Source organism: Boleophthalmus pectinirostris, unplaced genomic scaffold, assembly GCF_026225935.1.
Source record: "Boleophthalmus pectinirostris isolate CB_2022bp ecotype Guang Dong unplaced genomic scaffold, ASM2622593v1 HiC_scaffold_14, whole genome shotgun sequence".
Classification (NCBI taxonomy): domain Eukaryota; kingdom Metazoa; phylum Chordata; class Actinopteri; order Gobiiformes; family Gobiidae; genus Boleophthalmus; species Boleophthalmus pectinirostris.
Window position 1 is genome coordinate 27,392,571 of NW_026571047.1, and position 23,015 is coordinate 27,415,585.

General features: G+C 38.9%; 1 protein-coding gene across 1 annotated transcript in view; it reads left to right on the top strand.

Annotated features, from left to right (window-relative positions):
* The window catches only part of LOC110163799 (disintegrin and metalloproteinase domain-containing protein 12-like), a 333,462-nt gene that overhangs the window by 248,301 nt on the left and 62,146 nt on the right, over positions 1-23,015 (top strand). Inside the window, exon 12 of the mRNA XM_055149921.1 lies at positions 20,808-20,985. Coding sequence (XP_055005896.1) covers positions 20,808-20,985 — 178 coding nt within the window. The remainder of the gene's footprint in view (positions 1-20,807; positions 20,986-23,015) is intronic.

Consider the following 23,015-nt stretch of genomic DNA (forward strand, 5'->3'; position numbering starts at 1 on the left):
CGTTTTTATCGTTGACACAAATTAAATACGTGATGGGGTAATTCAGATTTCATTACCAGTTTTATAAGTGGGATGATTGGAGGTGATAGAGTCAAGAGTTTGAGAGAGGTTCACGTAAGTGTTTTGTGTTTCATGGAGAAATATAGAAACACATATCAGACTGTGTAGTAATGATTAGATATAGGAAAGAGTAGTAGTAGTAGTAGTAGTAGTAGCTGGTGGTAATAGTAGTAGTTTGTTGTAGAAGTAGGTAGTAGGTAGTAGTAGTGGTGGTAATGCTGGTAGTAGTAGTAGTAGTCGTAGTAGTAATTGGTGGGAGTAGTAGTAGTTGGTGGGAGTAGTTGGTAGTAGTGGGTAGTTACAGTAGTGGTAGTAGTTGGTGGGAATATTTGGTAGGAGTGGGTAGTAGTGGATAGTGATGAGTAGTAGTAGTAGTGGTGGTAGTTGGTGGGAGTAGTAGTAGTTGTTGGAAGTAGTATTAGTGGTGGTAGTTGGTGGGAGTAGTAGTAGTTGTTGGAAGTATTAGTAGTAGTTGGTAGTAGTGAACAGTAGTAGTAGTAACTGGTAGTAGTAGTGGTAGAAGTTGGTAGTAATAGTATTAGTAGTAGTAGTAGTAGTTGACAGTAGTAGTGGTGGTGGTAGTAGTAGTAGTAGTAGTAGTTGACAGTAGTAGTGGTGGTGATAGTAGTAGTAGTAGTAGTAGTGGTAATAGTTGTGGGAGTAGTGGGTAGTAGTAGTTGGTAGTAGTGGTAGTTGTGGGAGTAGTAGTAGTAATAGTAGTAGCAGTAGTAGTAGTAGTTAGTAGTAGTTGTTGTGATAGTAGTGGGTACTAGTAGTAGTAGTAGTAGTAGTAGTAGTAGTAGTAGTAGTAGTAGTAGTAGTAGTAGTAGTAGTAGTAGTGGTAGTAGTTGGTGGGAGTAGTTAGTAGTAGTGGTGGAGTAGTAGTAGTAGTAGTAAGTAGTAGTAGTAGGGGAATATTGGTAGGAGTGGGTAGTAGTGTAGTGATAGTAGTAGTTGGTAGTAGTTGGTGGGAGTAGTAGTAGTTGTTGGAAAGTTAGTAGTTGGTAGTAGTGAATAGTAATAGTAGTAACTGGTAGTAGTAGTGGTAGAAGTTGGTAGTAATAGTATTAGTAGTAGTAGTAGTAGTAGTAGTTGACAGTAGTATTGGTGGTGGTGGTAGTAGTAGTACTGATAGTAGTAGCAGTAGTAGTAGTAGTAGTAGTAGTAGTTGGTAGCAGTGGGTAGTAGTAGTAGTAGTAGTAGTTGTAGTAGTAGTAGTAGTAGTTAGGTAGTTAGTAGTAGTAGTAGTAGTTAGTAGTAGTAGTAGTAGTAGTAGTTGTAGTAGTAGTAGTAGTAGTATAGTAGTAGTAGTAGTAGTAGTAGTAGTAGTAGTAGTAGTAAGTAGTAGTAGTAGTAGTAGTAGTAGTAGTAGTAGTAGTAGTAGTAGTAGTATAGCAGTAGTAGTAGTAGTTGTAGTAGTTGTTGTGATAGTAGTGGGTACTAGTAGTAGTAGTAGTAGTAGTAGTAGTAGTGGTAGTAGATACTAATAGTAGTAGTAGTTATGTCAGTGATATTAGTAACAGTAGTAATATTGATACTTTTCAGCTGATGTCATTAATATTTCCTGGGAGTGTGACGCTAACTGGAAGCACTGCTCTGTCTGATACTCTGCTACTCAAATTAGACTTTAATCTGAGTTTTGTTTTGTTTTTTGTTTTTTTACACAATCTGTCCAGAAACAACAGATTTACTTAGTCACTCTCATCTTTTTGTTGAAAATCAATCTCCTAAACCCAACCATAATCACTCGTATTGATCACAAACTCCTGAAAATGTGCTGTTTATGTGTTTTTTTCTTGACAATCTTAAAACTTTTTGACCATGGAAACAACTGAACGTTCCACTATACAGTAAATGTACATGTACAACACCCCCAGCGCGATGCCACCGCAAAGTATGAGTAGTTTTTCCCCCTGAGTCCTACTGACCAAAGTATGTCAAAATAGAAGTTGATTTGGTACATCTGAAGTTGCACAGTTAGCAGCTGATATTTAATTCATATTCGGTGTGTTTTATGTTTTGTTTTGACCTCTCCTCTTCCTCCGCTCCCTCCGGCCCAAAACCTGTCAGTGCTGTGGGCTCGTGAGGAGTTCAAAGACTGCAGGATTTCACGGCGTTGACATTTTGTTAGTGCAGATCACAGGACGGGCTAATCGACCTGGGAACTATCAACAGACCCCCAACAAAACTGTTTAATCAATGCTTTACTCTACTGCATTTCTAATTGTTGATACTGTTGGGATTACTTTAACTACTACTACTACTACTACTACTACTACTACTACTTTCACTGTCTAATATGGACCAGTACTTCATAGTCTAGCAGGAGTAAAATTGTTAATACTTTTACTACTATTACCTGCTTTACTAGTCATATGTTGTCAATTACTACTGTTACTTCTTTGGTGGTAGTGAGATACACACTACCACGAATACTTTTAGTACTGCTATTGTTCCAAAATATACCAAGTAAGCTTTGCGTGTACTTTTCATTGGTGTTGCTGCTGCTGCTGCTGCTGCTGCTGCTGCTGCTACTACTGCTACTACTACTACTACTACTACTACTACTACTACTACTACTACTACTACTACTACTACTACTACTACTACTACTGCTATTACTACTACTATTTCCACCATTACAATTATTGCTACTACTACTACTACTACTATTACTCTAGTATTATTGTCAGTAAAGCTACTACTACTGCCACGTAAACTACTGCTGCTTCTACTACTACTAGTACTGCCACTAAAACTACCACTACTGCCACTTTAACTGCTACTACTGCTACTACTACTACTACCACCACCATCACTACCTCCAGAACAACTACTACAACTACCACTACTCTACTACTGTAGTACTACAATATTACTACTGTCATACCAGTTACTACTACTGCTACCTCCACTTTACTACTGCAAGCACTACTACCACTACTTCAACCACCACTACTACTGCCACTACTGCCACTACTGCTACTACTGCTATTGCTACTCCTACAACTAGTGGTAGTTGTAGTAGTTGTGGAGGTAGTAGTAGTACTACAACTACCACTACCCTACTCGTACTACGATATTACTACTACCATAACATTTCATGCAATATGTAATACTTAATACAGTTACTACTACTACTACTACCTCTACTACTACTAAACCACTACTTCAACCACCACCACTACTGCTACTACCACTCCTACTACTACTACTCTTGCTACTGCTGCTACTACAACTGCTACTACAACTACCACTTCTACTACTTCTGCTACTACTACTATTATTACAAATACTACTACAACTACAAATGCTACTGCTACTACTACAACTACTACTATTGCTACTATTACTACTACTACCTCCACAACTACTACTATCACTATTCTAATAGTACTACGAACTACTACTACCACCACTACTGCCACAACTTCTACCAATACGGCTATTTTTTTATTTTTTTTTATGAAATGCAATATAAAGTCATATTTTTAATTTTATTTAACCAAAATCCATGCCTCATCCCTGTTATCCATCAAATCATTTTTCCAAACCAATATTCCACTTTTCCCATTCATCCTAATGCATTTTTAAACCCGCCAACGATCCTGAACCCAGAGGTCACAGAGTCATTCCGGGACTTGTCTGTTGTGGTTGTGGGTTCAGTTCCTCTGAGATCAGCACTTGTCTCTGTCTTCTACTATTACCTCCTTTACTATTCATGTATTATCTACTACTTTTACTACTTTTATCTGACTGTTTTACTAGTACATATATACAGGTTCTGCATTATTATGTTGTACAAATGGTGACAGTCACAGAGACACACTACTACTATTACTACAGCTACTACTACTACTATTGTTCTAAAATATAACAAGTAAACTTTGCATGTACTTTTCTTTGCTGCTACTACAACTACCACTACTACTACTACAGCTACTACTATTGCTGCTACTACTACTACTACTACTACTACTACTACTACAGCTACTTCTACTGCTACTTCTACTACTACTACAGCTACTTCTACTGCTACTTCTACTACTACTACAGCTACTTCTACTGCTACTTCTACTACTACTACTACTACTACTACTACTACTACTGCTACGACAACTGCTACTACAACAACTACTACTACTACTACTACTGCTACTGCTACTACTACTACTACTACTACTACTACTACTACTACTACTACTACTACTACTACTACTACTACTACTACTACTACTACTACTACTACTACTACTACTACTACTACTACTACTACTACTACTACTACTACTACTACTACTACTACTACTACTACTACTACTGCTACTATTATTACTATTACTACTACGACAACTGCTACTACAACAACAACTACTGCTACTACTGCTACTACAACAACAACTACTACTACTGCTACTGCTACTGCTACTACTGCTACTACAACTGCTACTACTGCTGCTACTACAACTGCTACTACAAATACTACTACAACTGCTATTGACCTCCACAACTACTACTATCACTATTCTAATAGTACTAGTAGTAGTACAACAATACTGCCACTTCTACTGTTTACTACTTCTACTAATACAGTTACTACTACTAATTACTACTAACAATCCTCCATTCCCCATTTAATTTATTTATTTTTTTTTTTAAATGAAATGCAATATAAAGTAATTTTTTTAAATGTATTTAACCAAAATCCATGCCTCATCCCTGTTATCCATCAAATCTGACTGAACCATTTTTCCAAACCAATATTCCACTTTTCCCATTCATCCTAATGCATTTTTAAACCCGCCAACGATCCTGAACCCAGAGGTCACAGAGTCATTCCGGGACTTGTCTGTTGTGGTTGGGGGTTCAGTTCCTCTGAGATCAGCACTTGTCTGTATTTGGGCCAGCTGTGCTCATATTGTAGCGCTGTCTGAACTGAACCAGACCTGGCATCGCTTCACTCACCCCGGGGTGCTCAGCTGCTAAATGCCATCCACTGTACCTCATCTTTACCCCCCTCCTGCCCAGACTTCCACATGGGTCGCACGGAGACTAATTATTTCAGCGTGGGATCTCGTAAAAAAACAGCTGGAGTCAGAGGAGGTCGTATATCGAGGAAAGAATACGACATTGCTTTGTAGTGATGTAGTCAGTGTCATGTCGAGCTCTGTTGCTGTGTTTCTATAGGAAAGTAATATTTTATACAGATGTTTGGGCGCTAGATTACACTACAGATTACAGATTACACTTTTCTGATCTATGTTAGAATGTTTTGAGTTGTGTTTTGCTTCATTTACATTTAAACTCCATCCACCTTCACTAGAATCATTTGGATAATTTCAGCCCTGGAACTGCCAATTTCTGCTGAACAAAAGGTAAAATGTTGCTGTTAAATTTTGGTATGACCAAGCTTGCCAGGGTCAAGGAAGTAACAAAAACCAAGGTGTATAATGGTATAAATGAAGTAATAATTTAATGAACTGGACTGTAAAAGGTAGAATAACAAAAATTGCCTAAAATATGTATCATACTGTAAGTGGCTCCGGAGTAAAAGTCGCACCAGCCAAAAAATGCATAATGAATAAGAAAAAAAACATATATAAGTCACACTGGATTATAACTTGCACTTTTTGGGGGAAATTTATTTTATAAAATCAGAGACCAGGACCCGACATTTCACCTTGAAAGACAAGTTCTAGTAAAAACAATAGAACAGAGAACAACAGACTGTTAACGTCACATATGAACAGTTCTTCAGATAAACTATAACATAAACAACAGAGCAGAACAAGTTTAACAAACTCTCCATCTCACTCCAAATCACTAAATCCATTCAATTCTTCATCCTCAGTGTCACCTCTGAGCAACTCCTCGACCTCCGGAGGTAAACAGAGCGCCGCTTCCTCTTCTGCGTCGCTGTTGTCAGACTCAGCATCAGTTCCATAATTATATGTTATTTATTTTACTTTTTTTCCGGCCTTTCTGAATCTCGTTGGTTTCGTTCTCACTAAAGTCCAGGCTTTGTCGATCCATCCAAGGAGTTCCAGGAATATATATAAGATGCGCCGGAGTATAAGTCGCAGGATGCAAACCATGAAAAAAAGTGCGACTTATAGTCCAAAAAAATATGGCACACGAAATTATCTAAACTAAGCAACAAAATAACAAGATTAATAAATAATGAGTTTTGTGTCCAAAAAAACAGGGGGTTGTAATCATAAACCATATCTATAAATGGACATAGATAATCCACTAGCTACTGCATTCCAAATAGGAAGCGAGTATGGTGGCGATTCTGGCTCCATCGACCCTGGCTCCAATTGACTTTACATTGAAAAATTGTCGCCCCTCTCACTGTACCTGCTGCTGTGAGCCTAATCATTTTGGTCTTTAAATGTTCATATTAACTCACTCTACATGATCCTGGTGTTTTTATTTCACTATTTTGTCTGTAAATAAACTCATATTCCTAATATGGAACTCTGCTCCAAATTCCCTCCTTGCCTTTTTTAGCCTCATGAGCTTCATTTGACTGGAGCCAGACACTGTGGGTGAAGTCATACTCACAGTCTATGGATGTAATGGATTCTTTGCAGCAAAAGTCAGCAACATTCCCCGGGGGTTTGATGCTAACTGTAGGCTCTGCTCTGTCTGAAGCTCTGATAGAATTTAATTTGAGCTTTTTTAAACACAGTCTGACCATAAAGAGCTAGCCAGGGTGGCGCCAGCTAGTGCCTCTGCTCAATTTAATTTCTCTCCAGCAACTAGGTCAGGAATCAGAATACACTTGACGATTTGCCAGAACCGTGGAAGTGCAAGTTTGGGCACCAGACAATCAGCAAAGAGCCAGACATTCTGTGTTGGCAACAATTCCAGAGAACGAGGCGAAACAAAGAGAATGTTTGCTGAATTTTATCAAGGGGAAAGACGTTATTGACCTTCTTCCTACGGGATTAAGGGAAAAGCTTAATATACCAGTTTGCCCCGTTCGCAGAGCATTACATACGTCACGACCAAATAGCATCAGTTGGTTAAATAAAAAAGTACCAGCTTACCGGTGAGCGAACAAATCCTAATGCTGAGAGGTAAGACGGTTTCCACATTTTTTCCAAGTGAAACCAGCTGATGAATCATGCTAATAAAGAACTGCCTTAGCTGGAAAATTTGTTTTTGTAATTTGTAGTTTTCACACTACACTGTAAACTCAAAAAATTTAAGCAATCGACTGCCTCAATTATTTTAAGTTGATGCACTTAAACGTCATAATCTTCCAGAACTGAAAAGGTTGGATGGCTTTCTACTTGTACCTTTTGATAACCCTTTAATCAAAAAAATATATATAAATAAATAAATAAATACTGGTTAAAATTACTCAAAAAGAAAAAACATGTTACAGCAACTTGACATAATTAAGTTACTGGGACTATTTCTAAAACTTTGAGTATACACAACTTAATCTATTTAATTACACTGAACGTTTGGGTTTACAGTGTGTTTTAAAACTGTTTTGGCATTAGGTGTTTGCTAAAGTGTGCATTGTGTCTCCATGGTAACTACTGAACATTCCACCATAGAGATACATGTAGAACAAACACCTCCCCTGTGTTGTCTCTGCAAAGTATCAACACAGAGAGTTCTAGGGTCCAGGCAGTAAAGAGAAATGATCAGGTTGACCATTTGTGAATTTAACTTCTGGATATTTCACAGGAAAGTACAATGTCCTCAATCGGAAAAACTGCTCGTGCCCCCATCTGGGAGTCTGACCTCATCACAGGCTCGAATCTGAAAACCACCAATTACGTCATTCACTGCTTTTGGCTCAGATCTGCTTTTTTCAGACCCAAAACTTGTCTGGTGCTTTTATTCTCTCCCAGAAATGGCAAATGAATCTAGGATGCTTTATTCACCACACAAAAAAACACAATTAAAGGTGATATAACTGAATTTTACCATCTTAAAAAACATAAAAAACAGAAGTAAATCATTTTAAATGGTTTGCAGTGGTCCAAAGTTATTCCTCATTTATCTTACGCATTCAGAGCATTTTCACAACTTTCAGAGACGATACTGGAGTTTCAGTGTGAAGGCAAAACTTAATAAAAATAAGAACCACAATAAATAAAAATAAATAAATAAATAAAAGAATGCAATTTAAGTTAAGTAGTTAGTTTGCATCTAGGGCTGCTCGATTATAGAAAAAAATCATTATCACGATTATTTTTGTTCAATATTGAAATCACAATTATTCAAACAATTTTTTTTTTTTTTTTTTGTTACACAATGCATTTATTAAACATTTCTCTCAAAAAACACTTTGTTACTGATAATTAATGCAAAACTCAAATTGAAAATAAATATAGGCTACAAATATGAACCTTAGAGCAATTTTGCAATGTATAAAATGAATAAAAAAACATGTACAATACAGTAAAAACATGAAATAAGGCACAGAAAAACATAAATGTATGCAAAATAAACTATATATCCAGCTGTTCTACAATCTCTATATTTAAAAAATGAAATAAATATACTTATTATATTTTTTTTTTAAATCCCAAAATAAACTTTGTTAAGCTTCATCATTTCAATTCGATTATATGAGTTTTTAACACACAAATTGCGATCAAAATTCAATTAATTCCACAGCATTATTTGCATCTGTAATGACACATAGAAGTTTGTAATTCAATCCAGGCCTGTTGAGAGAAATTTTGGGGCCCAGAACAAAAAGCTTTAGCCTGATTCATCAGCTGGTTTCACTTCGTAGAGACCGTCTGACTTTGCAGCATTAGGTTTCGTTCACTCGACAGTAGGCGGGTACTTTTTTTTTTTTTTTTTTTAACCAATCGCTGCTGTTTGGTCGTGACGTATGTAATAACTGGTATATTAAGCTTTTTCCAAATCCTGTAAGAAGAACGTCTTTCCCCTTGATAAAATTCACCGAACATTCTCTTTGTTCTGGCTTTAAATCCTCGATCTCGAGAATCGTTGCCAACACAGAATGTCTGGCTAAAAATAACAATATTGGAGCTCTACGCTGGATCAAAAAACTTACGCATACAGGTGCTCATCAAACCGAAGGGCTTAGATTCTCATAAAGCAGAAAAAAGGATGTCAGAGGCACTTTGATTTGTGGTGAATTTATTAATAGTCACGTCAACGCATTTCGACTACTTAGTCTTCATCAGGGCTCAATGAATGTACAGAATGTATGGCTCTTCCCTGATTGGCTGATGCCCGAACTCGCACGTTCCAGGGTTTTTGCGAACGATCTAGTGAATTCTGATTCCTAACCTAGTCACTGGAGAGAAATGAAATTGAGCGGAGGCACTAGGTGGCACCAGTCTGACTAAAGAAGCTTCACATGGACCTCCTCTAATGTAAATTTATAGGAAGAGGGTTCAATTCTGGGCCCCTTAAACCCCGACTCCTGAGTTTTACTGCCCTTATTCAACCTTCAACAGCTCAAATGTCATTGTAGCACACACAAGTAATCAAAAAAGTGCCACTAGTACAAATTAAATGTCCCCAGGATAAATATTGACCCCCAAAAATTTGTGTTCCAGCTAAAATGTATAAGTCTATATAGTGATTATCATGACAGACCTACTCTTTTTTCCATAAAATTTCACTTAATTCAACCTCTGGATCTAGTAACTTTATAAGCAGTTGGGGCAGTGAGGCATTTGGGGCAGTTGGGGGCTGGTAGGACTTGATGGAAATCGAAGGGACCGAGCAAAATGAGGTCACAGTGTTTGGTACAGTATGACATATGCGCAGCTAAATCAGAACTGAAACTGCAATTTATTCAAATACAGAACCTTGGCTTTGAAATACTTAGACAGAAAGGGTATTTTAGCTGCCAAAAATAATATTAGTTTTATATTTTTGAATAGGAAACAGCTGTATTGATTGCCACACTGACAGACAAATAACTGTTAGTGTTAGAGTGAGGTTAATCAAGTTTAAAGGTGCAACTCTGCAAAGGAGTCCACTACGGGTGTGAGAAAATGTTCAAATATTGATTTATCGTATCGTTTAATGTCATGATACAGTGTCAATATCTTGGACTGCTGTATCGATGTATCGCCAAGAGTATTTTTTTGTATATTTTACGAAATTATTTTGTTACAGCGCTACAGTTTTGTTGTTTGTTTAGAGGAAGGAAACTCATTTATGCAACACATTTGACATTTTGATTGTTTTGATGATTAAAATGTTTGTTTTCATATGAACTTTGCACAAGAAGTGGTTTAACAAAGACTTTTAGTATCACAGCCATGATTTTGCCTTTATTTTTTATTGAACCGTGTCGAATTGATTTGAAATATATCGTATTGAATTGATTTGAAATATATCGCATTGAATCGTATCGAACTGTAAACTCATTGTATCGAGGTATGTATCGTATCAGCAACTTCTGAATGATACCCAGCCCTAGAGTCCACCACCGGCTAGAGATGTTATGACTTTTTCTAGAATGTTCCACAGTACGGCATTAAACATATCTTGCCTTTATTCCATTACTAGTGTTTTTCTCCACAGATCTGACATTCTGCTTCTCTCCACAGAGATAAATACTTTTAACAATGTCAAAAAAAAAAAAAAAAAAAACATTCTAGGCAAAACAATAATATCTCCATGGAGACAAGCAGTTGGCTGACCGTCCCCCACAAAAGTTACATAATATGTATGTATATATTTAGCAGCTGTGTCAATTTCAGTGTGATTATCATGCCTACATTATGTAAAATTGACTCTTGTGAGCTTTAAGTCATGTTATAATGTTGTTACCTCATCATAAACAGACCTGGAGTTGTGTTTTGTTTCATTCACACATTTGAGTCATCCTTTATTGTTAGTTTGTCTACATCTCCAAAGCTCAAAATGCTCTGTTCCACCTTGTGATACTCAACAGCTATTATCTCTTATATTATAGTGAAGGTGTACGGAGTTTAAAAACACGGTGGAGCACTTCGTATTCCTTCACTTCCTCCAAGAGTATTTAACTTTTGAGAGAAAAACTCAGCCTAAATATGCATGATTTTGTTCAACTTTAGGGCTGGGTATCATTCAGAAGTTGCCATTACGATACATGCTCGATACATAAGCCACGAAACGATACTTATCTTGATACATGGAGCTTACGATTCGATATGATTCAATGTGACACATTTGACATTTTCACTGTTTTGATGATTAAAATGTTTGGGTTTCATATGAACTTTGCACAAGAAGTGGTTTAACAAAGACTTTTATTATCACAGCCATGATTTAACCTTTATTTTTTAGTGAACTTTACCGAATCAATTTGAAATGTATCGTATCGAATCGTAAGCTCCATGTATCGAGATAAGTATCGTTTCGTGGCTTATGTATCAAGTATGTATTGTAATGGAAACTTCTGAATGATACCCAGCCCTAAAGTTTAACAAAATCATGCATATTTAGGCTGAGTTTTTCCTCTCAAAAGGAAAACACTCTTGGAGGAAGTGAAGGAACAGGAAGTGCTCCAGTGTGTTTTGTTTCCTACATGATTTTGTTAAACTTGAGGGCTGGGTATCATTCAGAAGTTGCCGATACGATACTCGATACATAAGGTTAGGTCAGGTTGCTTTATTCGTACCCGTAGGTAAATTTGCTTTGCAGATTTGAGAGGCTGGTCCCACATTGCACATTTCATTCATCCACAAAACAAGTATAAAAACACAATTACAAAATAAAGTGTTACAGAGCTCCAGTGCAGAATGGTCTGTTCTATAAACAATTAGTCAAATTCATCCATCAGGCTTGGCTAAAATCACAATAAATATTTAATATGTTAAAAACACACAATCTTAGATAAATAGATTACAGTTTATTCATAACTACGATAGCGGCTGGAATGAAGCTCCTAAGCCACGGTACGATACTTACCTCGATACATGGAGCTTACGATTCAATTCAATACGATATATTTCAAATTGATTCGATACAGTTCAGTAAAAAACAAAGGTTAAATCATGACTGTGATACTAAAAGTCTTTGTTAAACCACTTCTTGTGCAAAGTTCATATGAAACAAAACATTTTAATCAACAAAACAGTGAAAATGTCAAATGTGTCACATAAACGAGTTTCCTTCCACTAAACAAACAACAAAACTGTAGCTCTGTAACAAAATAATTTAGTGAAATATACCAAAAAATCCTCTTGGCGATATATCGATACAGCAGCCCACGATATCAACACTGTATCACCACATTAAACAATACGATATATTGATATTTTGATATTTTTGCACACCCCTACTAGGGATGGGCGTTCGATGAAATTTTCTTGATCGATCGTCGTAAGAATCAATTATTGATTAATCATTAACGTTTTTATATTAAAAATGATCATCATTATTATTACTATGTGCACTACTAATCTGCATAAATAAATTCAACTTTACGACATATAAACTGTAACGACTCTAGAGCCACATCAGCCCGTTTGACATTATAATGTGTTTAATTCAGTTTTGCGCAACTCTCACAGAAACGAAAACTTAAAACCGCATTGTTAATTTGCATAAACTAAGCGAAGATAAAAACTACAGCTCTTGTGTCGCTGATGCGGTTCAATTTCTGTCGGGATTAAAAAGACATGACTCAGTGGAATACAGGTTAGTGTGACCAGATTTGCGTTTGTCAAAACCAGGACACCGTACGGGGGGAGGGAGGTGGGGACTCGTCATCGTCATTGAGCGACTCTCACCTGGCAAAACTTTTTCCCACTGGACACAGAAACATATGTTCCTTCTTTATACACTGTGCACATGGACTCACACTTGTCCCGACCGGAACGGAAAGCGTGGAATCTCTTGTACAAGTCATCGTTAAATACGCATTTGTGCTTCGGTACGTTGCAGACTGACCGACTGTTTGTGTCTCGCTCCTTCTGATGCAGAGAGACACATGTACGGACCCCTGTTTGGTCACACTACGCACAGCAACCTACATTCAGTTTGTCGATTAAAATGAACGTAATCGATGAAATTCTTAATGATCAATTATCGATTAATCGGCTAATCATGCCCATCCCTAACCCCTACTAAACGTGTGAATGAAACAAATCAAAAAGCAACTCCAGGTCTGTTTGTGATGAGGAAATATTATAACATACATGAGAAAACAGCGTAATATGGCCCATTTAACTTAAAATTAATCATAAACTCTGCGTATTGAGTGTAAAATAGCACAGTATAGTTCTCACAATAATACCCCTCTATTAAAACCACATGAGGTCCATCTTCACACTATACAAAAACAACACAGTAACGCACCAATACAACGATTTTTACAGACAAATTCAGATCTCTCTGCTCTCAGCTTGGGGCTTGACTCATAAAGTCCGTGTTATCTGACGCGTCTCTCGAATTCATAACTACAATAGCAGCTGGAATGAAGCTCCTAAGCCACGGTACGATACTTACCTCGATACATGCAGCTTATGATTCGATACGATTCCATATGATATATTTCAGACTGATTCGATATGGTTCAAGTCAATTCAAAGTAGAGCCCGACCGATATGGATTTTGATGTGGCCGATATAAAACCGATATAATGGGAGTTGGAGCTGCCGATAGCCGATATAATCACCGATATATTTAGTGATGTAAATCTTCACTGTAAATCTTGAATTGATTAAAAAACTTAGGTTTGGCTCTAGTGGATTCTAAATTGGGTTTATTTAGGCAACATTTATTGTTATTCTGACTCTTTACATCATATTTACAGACAGTAGATTGGCCTAATGGCATTTTTACATCACATTCTAGCTACTAGTGATGGGTATTCCAGTTTTTTTTTTTTTTTGGAGAACCGGCTCTTTTGGCTCGGCTCACTAAAGCAACTGGCTCTTTCGGCTCCCAAGCTTTGTTGCAAGCAGGACTAAACCAGAACTGAACCAGGACTGAGTGTCGGGACTCGGTTTCTATCTTTCTCCTGCACTCGAGCCCAAGTTTAGTCCTGGTTTATTCATTTTATGCTGAACTGCAGCCAAATATGCACTTTTTTTTTTCCTATGCACACACGCAGATTTCTGAAAGTTTCGTTTTCAGCCGCTGCTGCTGTCAAACTACGGGTCTACATGCGGCATGAAGAGAAAAAGTGAGAAAAAGAGAAAACACGGCTCCCAATAAGAAGCAGGCTCCTGTTGTTCGCTTCAAAGAGCCGCTTCGATCGCGACCGACCCATAACTCCTAGCTAGTAAACTATCGCTATTTGCCTTTAGCCGTAAATGCTGCGCACCGCGGTAGTTAATTATATGCATAAATGTGGATCATTCACACGTCTATTCACAGCTCATTTACATATCAATGCTGGTCCAGTAACAAATGTACGGACAATATAGTCACTTTACAATAGACCAATAGAAAACAGCCTGTTTATGTGTGGGAGCTACAGCAGCTAATCGCTAACAAAACCTAAACTAGCTTCAAAGTCAATGTATTTCCAACACTCACCGCTCACACAGGCTCCTCCTCACATCACAAGTCTGCACTAATAAATGTCCTTTTAATCCAGACTCAAACCGATTGTCCGAAAAAGAATATAATCTCAATGTTGCGCACGGCTGCGGGTGTAAACAAACACATGAGTGAAGTGACGTGACTCTGGGGGCTCAGGGACAGTACGGACACAGACAAATTACACCGTAGATAAATACTGATGCGGAGCCACATATTAGGACATTTATCTGTCTGTAAATTGGATTAAATGAACATAATGTAGAGAGTCTAAGCTTTATAACGAGGTATAACATGCCCACGTAAAATATCGGCCCATATCAGCAAGCATATCGGCCGATAGCCGATATGTCTCCAGGTGCCCGTATTAGCCGATAATATCTGCCAGCCGATATATTGGTCGGGCTCTAATTCAAAGTCTTTGTTAAACCACTTCTTGTGCAAAGTTCATATGAAACGCAAACATTTTAATCATCAAAACAGTGAAAATGCTAAATGTGTCGCATAAACGAGTTTCCAAACAACAAAACTGTAGCACTGTAACAAAATTATTTAGTAAAATATCCCAAAAAATACATTGATACAGCAGCCAATGATACTGATACTGTGTCATCACCTTAAACGATACGATATGTATAAACTATTTTTCAATATTTTTGCACACCCCTACTGAACGTGTGAATGAAACAAATCAAAACACAACTCCAGGTCTGTTTGTGATGAGGAAACATTATAACAAAGATCAGAAAACAGCGTAATATGGCCCATTTAACTGAAAATTAATCGTAAACTCTGCGTATTGAGTGTAAAATAGCACAGTATAGTTCTCACAATAATACCCCTCTTTTAAAACCACATGAGGTCCATCTTCACACTATACAAAAACAACACAGTAACGCACCAATACAACGATTTTTACAGACAAATTCAGATCTCTCTGCTCTCAGCTTGGGGCTTGACTCATAAAGTCCGTGTTATCTGACGCGTCTCTCGTCGGGTTCAGGCGGTGCTGTGTGGGGTGGATGCAGAGGGCTTTGAAGAGGCTGCTCGGCTCTTGTGCTTAATTGACTTTGTGATTAGCGACAATTAGCTCTGATTGCATCGCGCAGAAGAGGGGCCGTGGTGGGAGCGCGGTGGCAGTTCACTTTGACATCGCGCTCGTTTCATTTGAGGGGTTTTATATTCGGTTTCCCGGAAAAATAAATGAAAAAAAATTGCTCAAGCATTTTCTGTTCTGTGTGCGTATGTGATACAGTGGTTGGGTAAACGTTAAAATGTCTCAAAGGTGGTGCACAGATCGCCTTTTTTTGTGGTTTAATTTGAACGCTTTTTCTGGTTTAGTTCTCGTTTCTATGGCGACCGCTCCTGGTTAAGTCCTGGTTTAGCGTTTGCAGTTTCATATATATATAAAAAAATAAATGAACCCACAGTTTTCGCTTTGATGTTGGAAAGTAAATGAGATAAAATTAAACATCTATGTGCAATATGTAATTTTTCGTGCTCACTTGTCTCCGTGAGGATGTTGTTGCCATGTGTAGAATGTTCCACAGCATGGCATTAACTTGTCTATCTCCATGGAAACTACCGAGTGGCGCAACTTTGCCAAATTAGAATGAAATATTTTGGAGAGATGACACTACGAACACAGCTTTTTCAGCGCTGTTCTATTTAATAAAAGCACCTGTTTTCAAATAAATATTAAATAGATACTGTCTGTTTAATGCCATAACATGGAACATTTGACCCAAAGCAATAATATTTGCAAGTAGTGTATCCTTGACCAGAAAATGTACACAGTCCATCTTGAAATGTCCTATATTACGCAAAATTGATTCTTTTATGCTGTGTTAGAATGTTGTTAAATCGTCAAAAACAGACCTGGAGTCGTGTTCTGTTTCCTTCACACTTGTTTTAGTAACAGCTTCAGAGCTTAAAATGCTTGGTTCCACCTTGTGATGTCATTACGCGGTGGTTTTCAAGTTAACAGCTATGGAAACTGTCTGACCTCGCAGCATTAGGATTCATTCGCTCGATGGTAGGCAGGTACTTTTTTTATTTAACCAATCGCTGCTATTTGGTCGTGACGTATGTAACGCGCCAAATCCTGTAGAAAGAAGGGTAATAACGTCTTTCCCCTTGATAAAATTCACCAAACATTCTCTTTGTTCCGGCTTTAAATCCTCGATCTCTGGAATCGTTGCCAACACAGAATGTCTGTCTTCGTCTACATCCATCTCGACCACTTTATTTACTGTTGTGCTGAACCATAAAAGGGACCCAGACAGGGGCTTGAGTTTGACGTCATGGCTTCACAGATCTTCACTGATTGGCCGCTGCGCTGTCTACAACTTCTGGGGTTCTTGCAAACCGTCTAGTGTATTCTGATTCCTGACCTAATCACTGGAGAGAAATGAAATTATCACGCCGGTAAATTGGACTCAAATGCAACACAAGTACTCAGGCAAACAAAGTCTTATTTAAATAACAGCTATGGCATGTCAACATGGTTTGGTAACCTCTCAGTCAAACTTAAAGCACAGATTTTTACCTTGACTAAAAGAGCAGGTAAAATAATGGGTGTGGCCCCAAGCTCACTTCAGCAAATTTTTGAGGAGACTGTTAGGAAGCTCAGCAGGAAGGTGATCAATGACCCAACCCATGTTCTTCACAGTCAGTTTGAGTTGATGCCATCAGGCAGAACGTTCGGGGTCCCAAACTGTAAACTGAACAGATTCAAACATTCTTTTGTGCCACTAGCTGTTAAACTGCTAAACTCAGATAGTGCAGTTAAAAAAATAATTATAAAAGGCTTAGGGATTGTGCAATCAAAACTGCACATAGGTGTAGGGAATGTGCAATTAAAGCTACACATAGGCTTAAGGAATGTGCAATAATTAAATCTGCACATAGGCTAAGGGAATGTGCAATAATTATAACTGCACATAGCTTAGGGAATGTGCAATCAAAACTGCACATAGGCTTAGGGAATGTGCAATAATTAATAGAACAGAAGAATGCAAGGGTTTGCCTGTTAAGGATAATTTAAGGGTCCTGTTGGTGCATCACTCGTGGTCATACTGGCCTCATATTTACTTTGTTTTATGGTGTTTGTTTATGTGCTGCTTTGTGTTGTGTTGTCCTGTTTTTTGATAAAACATGTTACCCCCTGTCCCAAGACAAATTTCTCCCATGGGAGAAAAATAAAGGATTATCTTATCTTATCTTATCTTAACAGAAAGTGTCCTATAACAGTAAATGTTAATAATGACAACTCAGACTGGAAATATTACAGAGGAATATAAGATATTAAATGTGAATGAAAATATCTTCCAAGACTGGGAATACACTAGTAAAAAACACACTGGGAGGAAACTCAGGAACAGGGACAACAAACAGGGAAACTCAGAATTGCATCAGTCACAAACAGATCAGATTCAGGGAACACAGGGTTTTCAGATTTCGGGTTTTCAGGAGCTTGAATGTCTGTCTCAACAGGTAGACAATCTGGCAAAAACTGAGGGAGAAGAGGGAGTATATATAGACTGAGCCTGGGCTGATTACAAAATGAGGGGCAGCTGTAGGGAAAGGAGGGAGGTGGCAAAAGGAGGGCCGGAACAGACTCAGAAATGGAACTGGACTGGGGGGAAAAAAGTAAAGAAAAAGGCAGAACTGTGACAGAAATTGGGCGAAGGCACTAGATGGCACCAGTTATGTAGCTTGTTTAGAGGAACACGTTTCACATTTTCACTTTTTTGATGCTTAGAATGTTTGTGTTTCATGTTAACTTTGCACAAGACGTGGTTTAACAAAGACTTTTAGTATCACAGCCATGATTTAAAGCAGGGGTGGGCAAACTTTTTGGCTCGCGGGCCACATAGGGTCCTAAAATTTGCATGAAGGGCCGGAGAGAACACAGGATACGACGTGTAAAGAGCTCAGCTGCATTTTATTTGTATTTACGCTTATGTAGGAAACGCACTATGCGCTACGACATTGCCGCGAAAAATCCAGAATGTATTTAAATTAACAAATCTGTTCCACTACATATCACAGGCAAAAGTGAATTGCAAGTGACTGTGTTTTACTGAGAAACAAAACCCACACCACAAATACACGTGCGGCACAACAAAAATCATAAGACGATCCACACGTTAAGATGAACAACACGACATCGATCAAGTTCTTGTCTTTGATTTTTGCCAACTCAAAATGGAAGCAGTGCAAGGTTATATCTTGAACACCACTACTTCACTCATGGTCCGAATAACTCCTATAAGAACACTTTCCCATAAAGCAGTGCTTCTCAAATAGTGGGGCGCGCCCCCCTGGGGGGCGCGAGGCTCCGTCAAGGGGGCGCGTTTGACCTCGGGGAGCATGCTTTTTTATTTTTTTATTTTTATTTTTTTACTGCTTAAGGGCCGTTCACACCAACGCGTCAAAAAACGCCTTGACGCCTCTATTTGGAGCATTTGCATTTGAGTTTAGACGCCCCCCGACGCGCATCTTTGACGCCGTGGACGAACGGGACAAAAATACTTGACGCGCGTCCGTTGCCCTGGAAACAAGAGCCCGGTCCCGCTCTTTTCCCGAAACAATGAGTGTTTTTATGACATAAAACATCAACGGAGGAGATCGGGTCGACGACTGGGGCGTATATATATTTCTACTCCGCTAATGACACTGGATCAGTCCCGGTCTAGTCCTGGTCTAATACCGGTCTAGTCCTGGTCTAATCACGGTCTAGTCCCGGTCTATCCTGGTCTAATCTATCGGTCTAGGGTCTAATCACGGTCTATCCGGTCTGGTCCTGGTCTAATCACGGTCTAGTCCCGGTCTAGTCCTTGTTTAGTCTCGGTTTAGTCTCGGTCTAGTCTCGGTCTAGTCTCGGTCTAGTCCTGGTTTGGTCCTGGTCCGGTCCTGGTGTAGTCCTCGCGATCGGCTCGGTGATTGTGGCGTATATATTTATTCTCCGTTCATGTTTGTGGTTCTCGTTCTGGTTCTCGGGTCTTGCTTCCTGATAATAACGACGCTGCGTCTCTGGATACTCGTCCCTGATTGGTTGACGCGGCGCGTCTGACGCGAAAAGTTCAGCATTTTCAACTTCTTGACGCTGACGCCTTGGACGCGCGTCTTGGCCGCTGACGCCAGATTCGCGCCGCGCTGACGCCGAAAACGCGCCGCAAAAACGCAGGACGCTCTAGTCGCGCGTCCACATAGACTTTACATAGAAAGTGGACGCTTTGACGCTTTGGTCTGAACGGGCCTTTAGAATAAAGTGCAATTGCACTTCCACTACATTAGGGGGCAGAGCACTCTCATTGGCAGAGTGTGCGCAGGGAGCATTCGCTCGGTGGTGTAGGAGTTTTGTTTGCACTGAGCATGCGCGCTTTGCACACAGCACAGAGTTTGAGTATGAAGTGTAGACATGAAGTGTAGCAGACAGACCCTCAGTGTGACACCATGAAAAAATATTTAACAGGGATGAGAAGACAGACGGAGAGAGACGGAGATAAAGAGACAAACTTTGTGACTGCTACTTCAGTAAACCAGCGAGCGTGTTGTTGGCGTCATATAAGTGGCAGTGTTACGCACAGGTGTACTTATAACAATTTTATAGACAAATTATACTATCTATAGTCACTATATATAGTGCGCCATCTACTGGGAAACGCCGGAAATGCATGCCAAATAAAACATCAACAAGGTTTATTATTGTAATTTATTCCAGTTCGGCGGGGCCGGATTAAAAGGTTTAAAGGGCCGCATATGGCCCCCGGGCCGTAGTTTGCCCACTCCTGATTTAAAGCCTTTATTTTTATTGAACGGCATCGAATTGATTTGAAATACATCGTATCAAATCGAAAGTGCACTGTATCAAGATATGTATCGTATCGTGGCCTATGTATCGAGGTATGTATTGCATCTAGTGACGATGTATGGAGTTTAAAAACACAGTGGAGCCCTTCCTGTATTACCACATGACATCACAAAGTGGAACAGAGTGTTTTCAGCTCGAGAGAAGAACCTAAATATGCAGATTTTTGCGTTAAACATGTGTGAATGAAACAAAACACGACTCCAGGTCTGTTTGTGATCAGGAAACAACATTACAACATCGATCAGAAAACAGTATAATATGAGCCAAGGCCAGATTATATTCATATTGCAGCTTGTACATCTCAAAATTCTGACCTCGTAAAATCTGTGAGAAATATTATCCGCTGATTTTCTTTTTCAAATCTGTCTTTCAGGTACCCGTTCCCCACGGTGTTCAGCAGCTGCAGTAAGAAGGACCTGTCCGCCAGCCTGGAGAAGGGCGTGGGCATGTGCCTCTTTAACATGCCCGAAATCAAAGTCCTCTACGGGGGTCAGAAATGTGGCAACGGCTACGTGGAGGAGGGCGAGGAGTGCGACTGTGGAGAGCCAGAGGTCAGAGCGCCGCACTCATTTATAAACGCTTCATTTACAGCTGCATTGTGTAACTTTTCTGGTGGAGGGTCTGACAAATTTTGCTCCGTGGAGATGTTATTGCTTTGTCTGGAATGTTTCGCAGTGTGGCTTTAAACTTTTCTATCTTCCTGGAATGACAGTTTATTTTTTTTAGGTATTTTTGAGTTATAAAACCACCTGTAATTGAATAAATGTAAAGTAGAGATGTTTAATGTCATACTGTGGAACATTCCAGGCAGAGCAATGACATTTCCACTGAAGCAAAAAAGTGACGGACCAACAAAAAGTTACACAATGCACCTTTAAAGTTATAATGTTGTTTCGTCGTTAAAAAATACCTGGAGTTGTGTTTCGTTTCATTCACACATGCTTAACAAACCCCACATGTTTAAAGATTTTTAAACGTTTTATCTATGTAGTACGAAAGCTTTCAGAAATATTTGTGTGCAAAGGATAGAAATCTGTGCATATTTGTCTGTAGTTGAGCATAAAATAAATATTCGTAAACTCTCAAATGAGTCCAGTCGTACATAAGACGTGTTGTGTGTGTTTTATCCATCAGAATATGAATTGAAGAGTTACGACGTCAAGAATTACAATCATGAAATGAGAATTTACAATTACGCTTTCTTCAGTACGAAAAGGAATTCACAGAAGCAAAGTCGACTGTCAAAAACACATCATCACTTCACACATTTTATTGAGCAGAAGAAACATCGATCGAGACGCGAGACGTTTGTGCCGCATACGGATTGAACCGGGACTAAAACAGAACTAAACCAGGACTAAAACAGGACTAAACCAAGACTAAAACAGGACTAAACCAGGACTAAACCAGGACTAAAACAGGACTAAAACCAGGACTAAACCAGGACTAAAACCAGGACTAAACCAGGACTAAAAACAGGACTAAAAAACAGGACAAGGACTAAAACAGGACTAAACCAGGAAACTAAAACAGGACTAAACCAAGACTAAAACAGGACTAACTAAAACAGGACTAAACCAGGACTAACACAAAACTAAAACAGGACTAAACCAGGACTAAAACAGGACTAAACCAGGACTAAAACAGGACTAAACCAGGACTAAAACAGGACTAAAACAGGACTAAAAGGACTAAAACAGGACTAAACCAGGACTAAAACAGGACTGAACCAGGACTAAAACAGGACTAAACCAGGACTAAACCAGACTAAAACAGGACTAAACCAGGACTAAAACCAGGACTAAAAGGACTGAACCAGGACTGAACCAGGACTAAACCAGGACTAAAACAGGACTAAACCAGGACTAAACAGGACTAAAAACAGGACTGAACCAGGACTAAAACAGGACTAAACCAGGACTAAAACAGGACTAAACCAGGACTAAAACAGGACTGAACCAGGACTAAAGGACTAAAACCAGGACTAAACCAGGACTAAACAGGACTAAACCAGGACTAAAACAGGACTAAACCAGCACTAAAACAGGACAGATCCCAGGACTGAACCAGGACTTAACCAGGATTAAGGACTAAACAGGACTAAAACCAGGACTAAACCAGGACTGAACCAGGACTGAAAGGACCAGGACTTAACCAGGACTAAAGGACAAACAGGACTAAACCAGGACTAAACCAGGACTAACCAGGACAGGACTAAACAGGACTAAACCAGGACTGAAAGGACAGGACTAAAAGGACTAAACAGGACTAAAAAATAAACCACGTCTAAACCAGAAGGTGACAAACATTTATTTATGCTCAACTACAGCCATAAGAAGCACAGATTTCTATCCTATGCACACACATTTTTCTGAAAGCTTTCATACTCCATATTTATCTCAGACCAAAACACCCTTTTCCACCCTGTGATGTCATGTGGTGATACAGGAAGTGCTCCATTGTGTTTTTAAACTCCATACACCTTCACTAGAATCATTTGGATAAATTCAGCCCTGGAATTTTCAATCTCTACAAAACAAAAGGTAAAAGGAGCTGATGGAACAGAGCATTGGAGATGTAG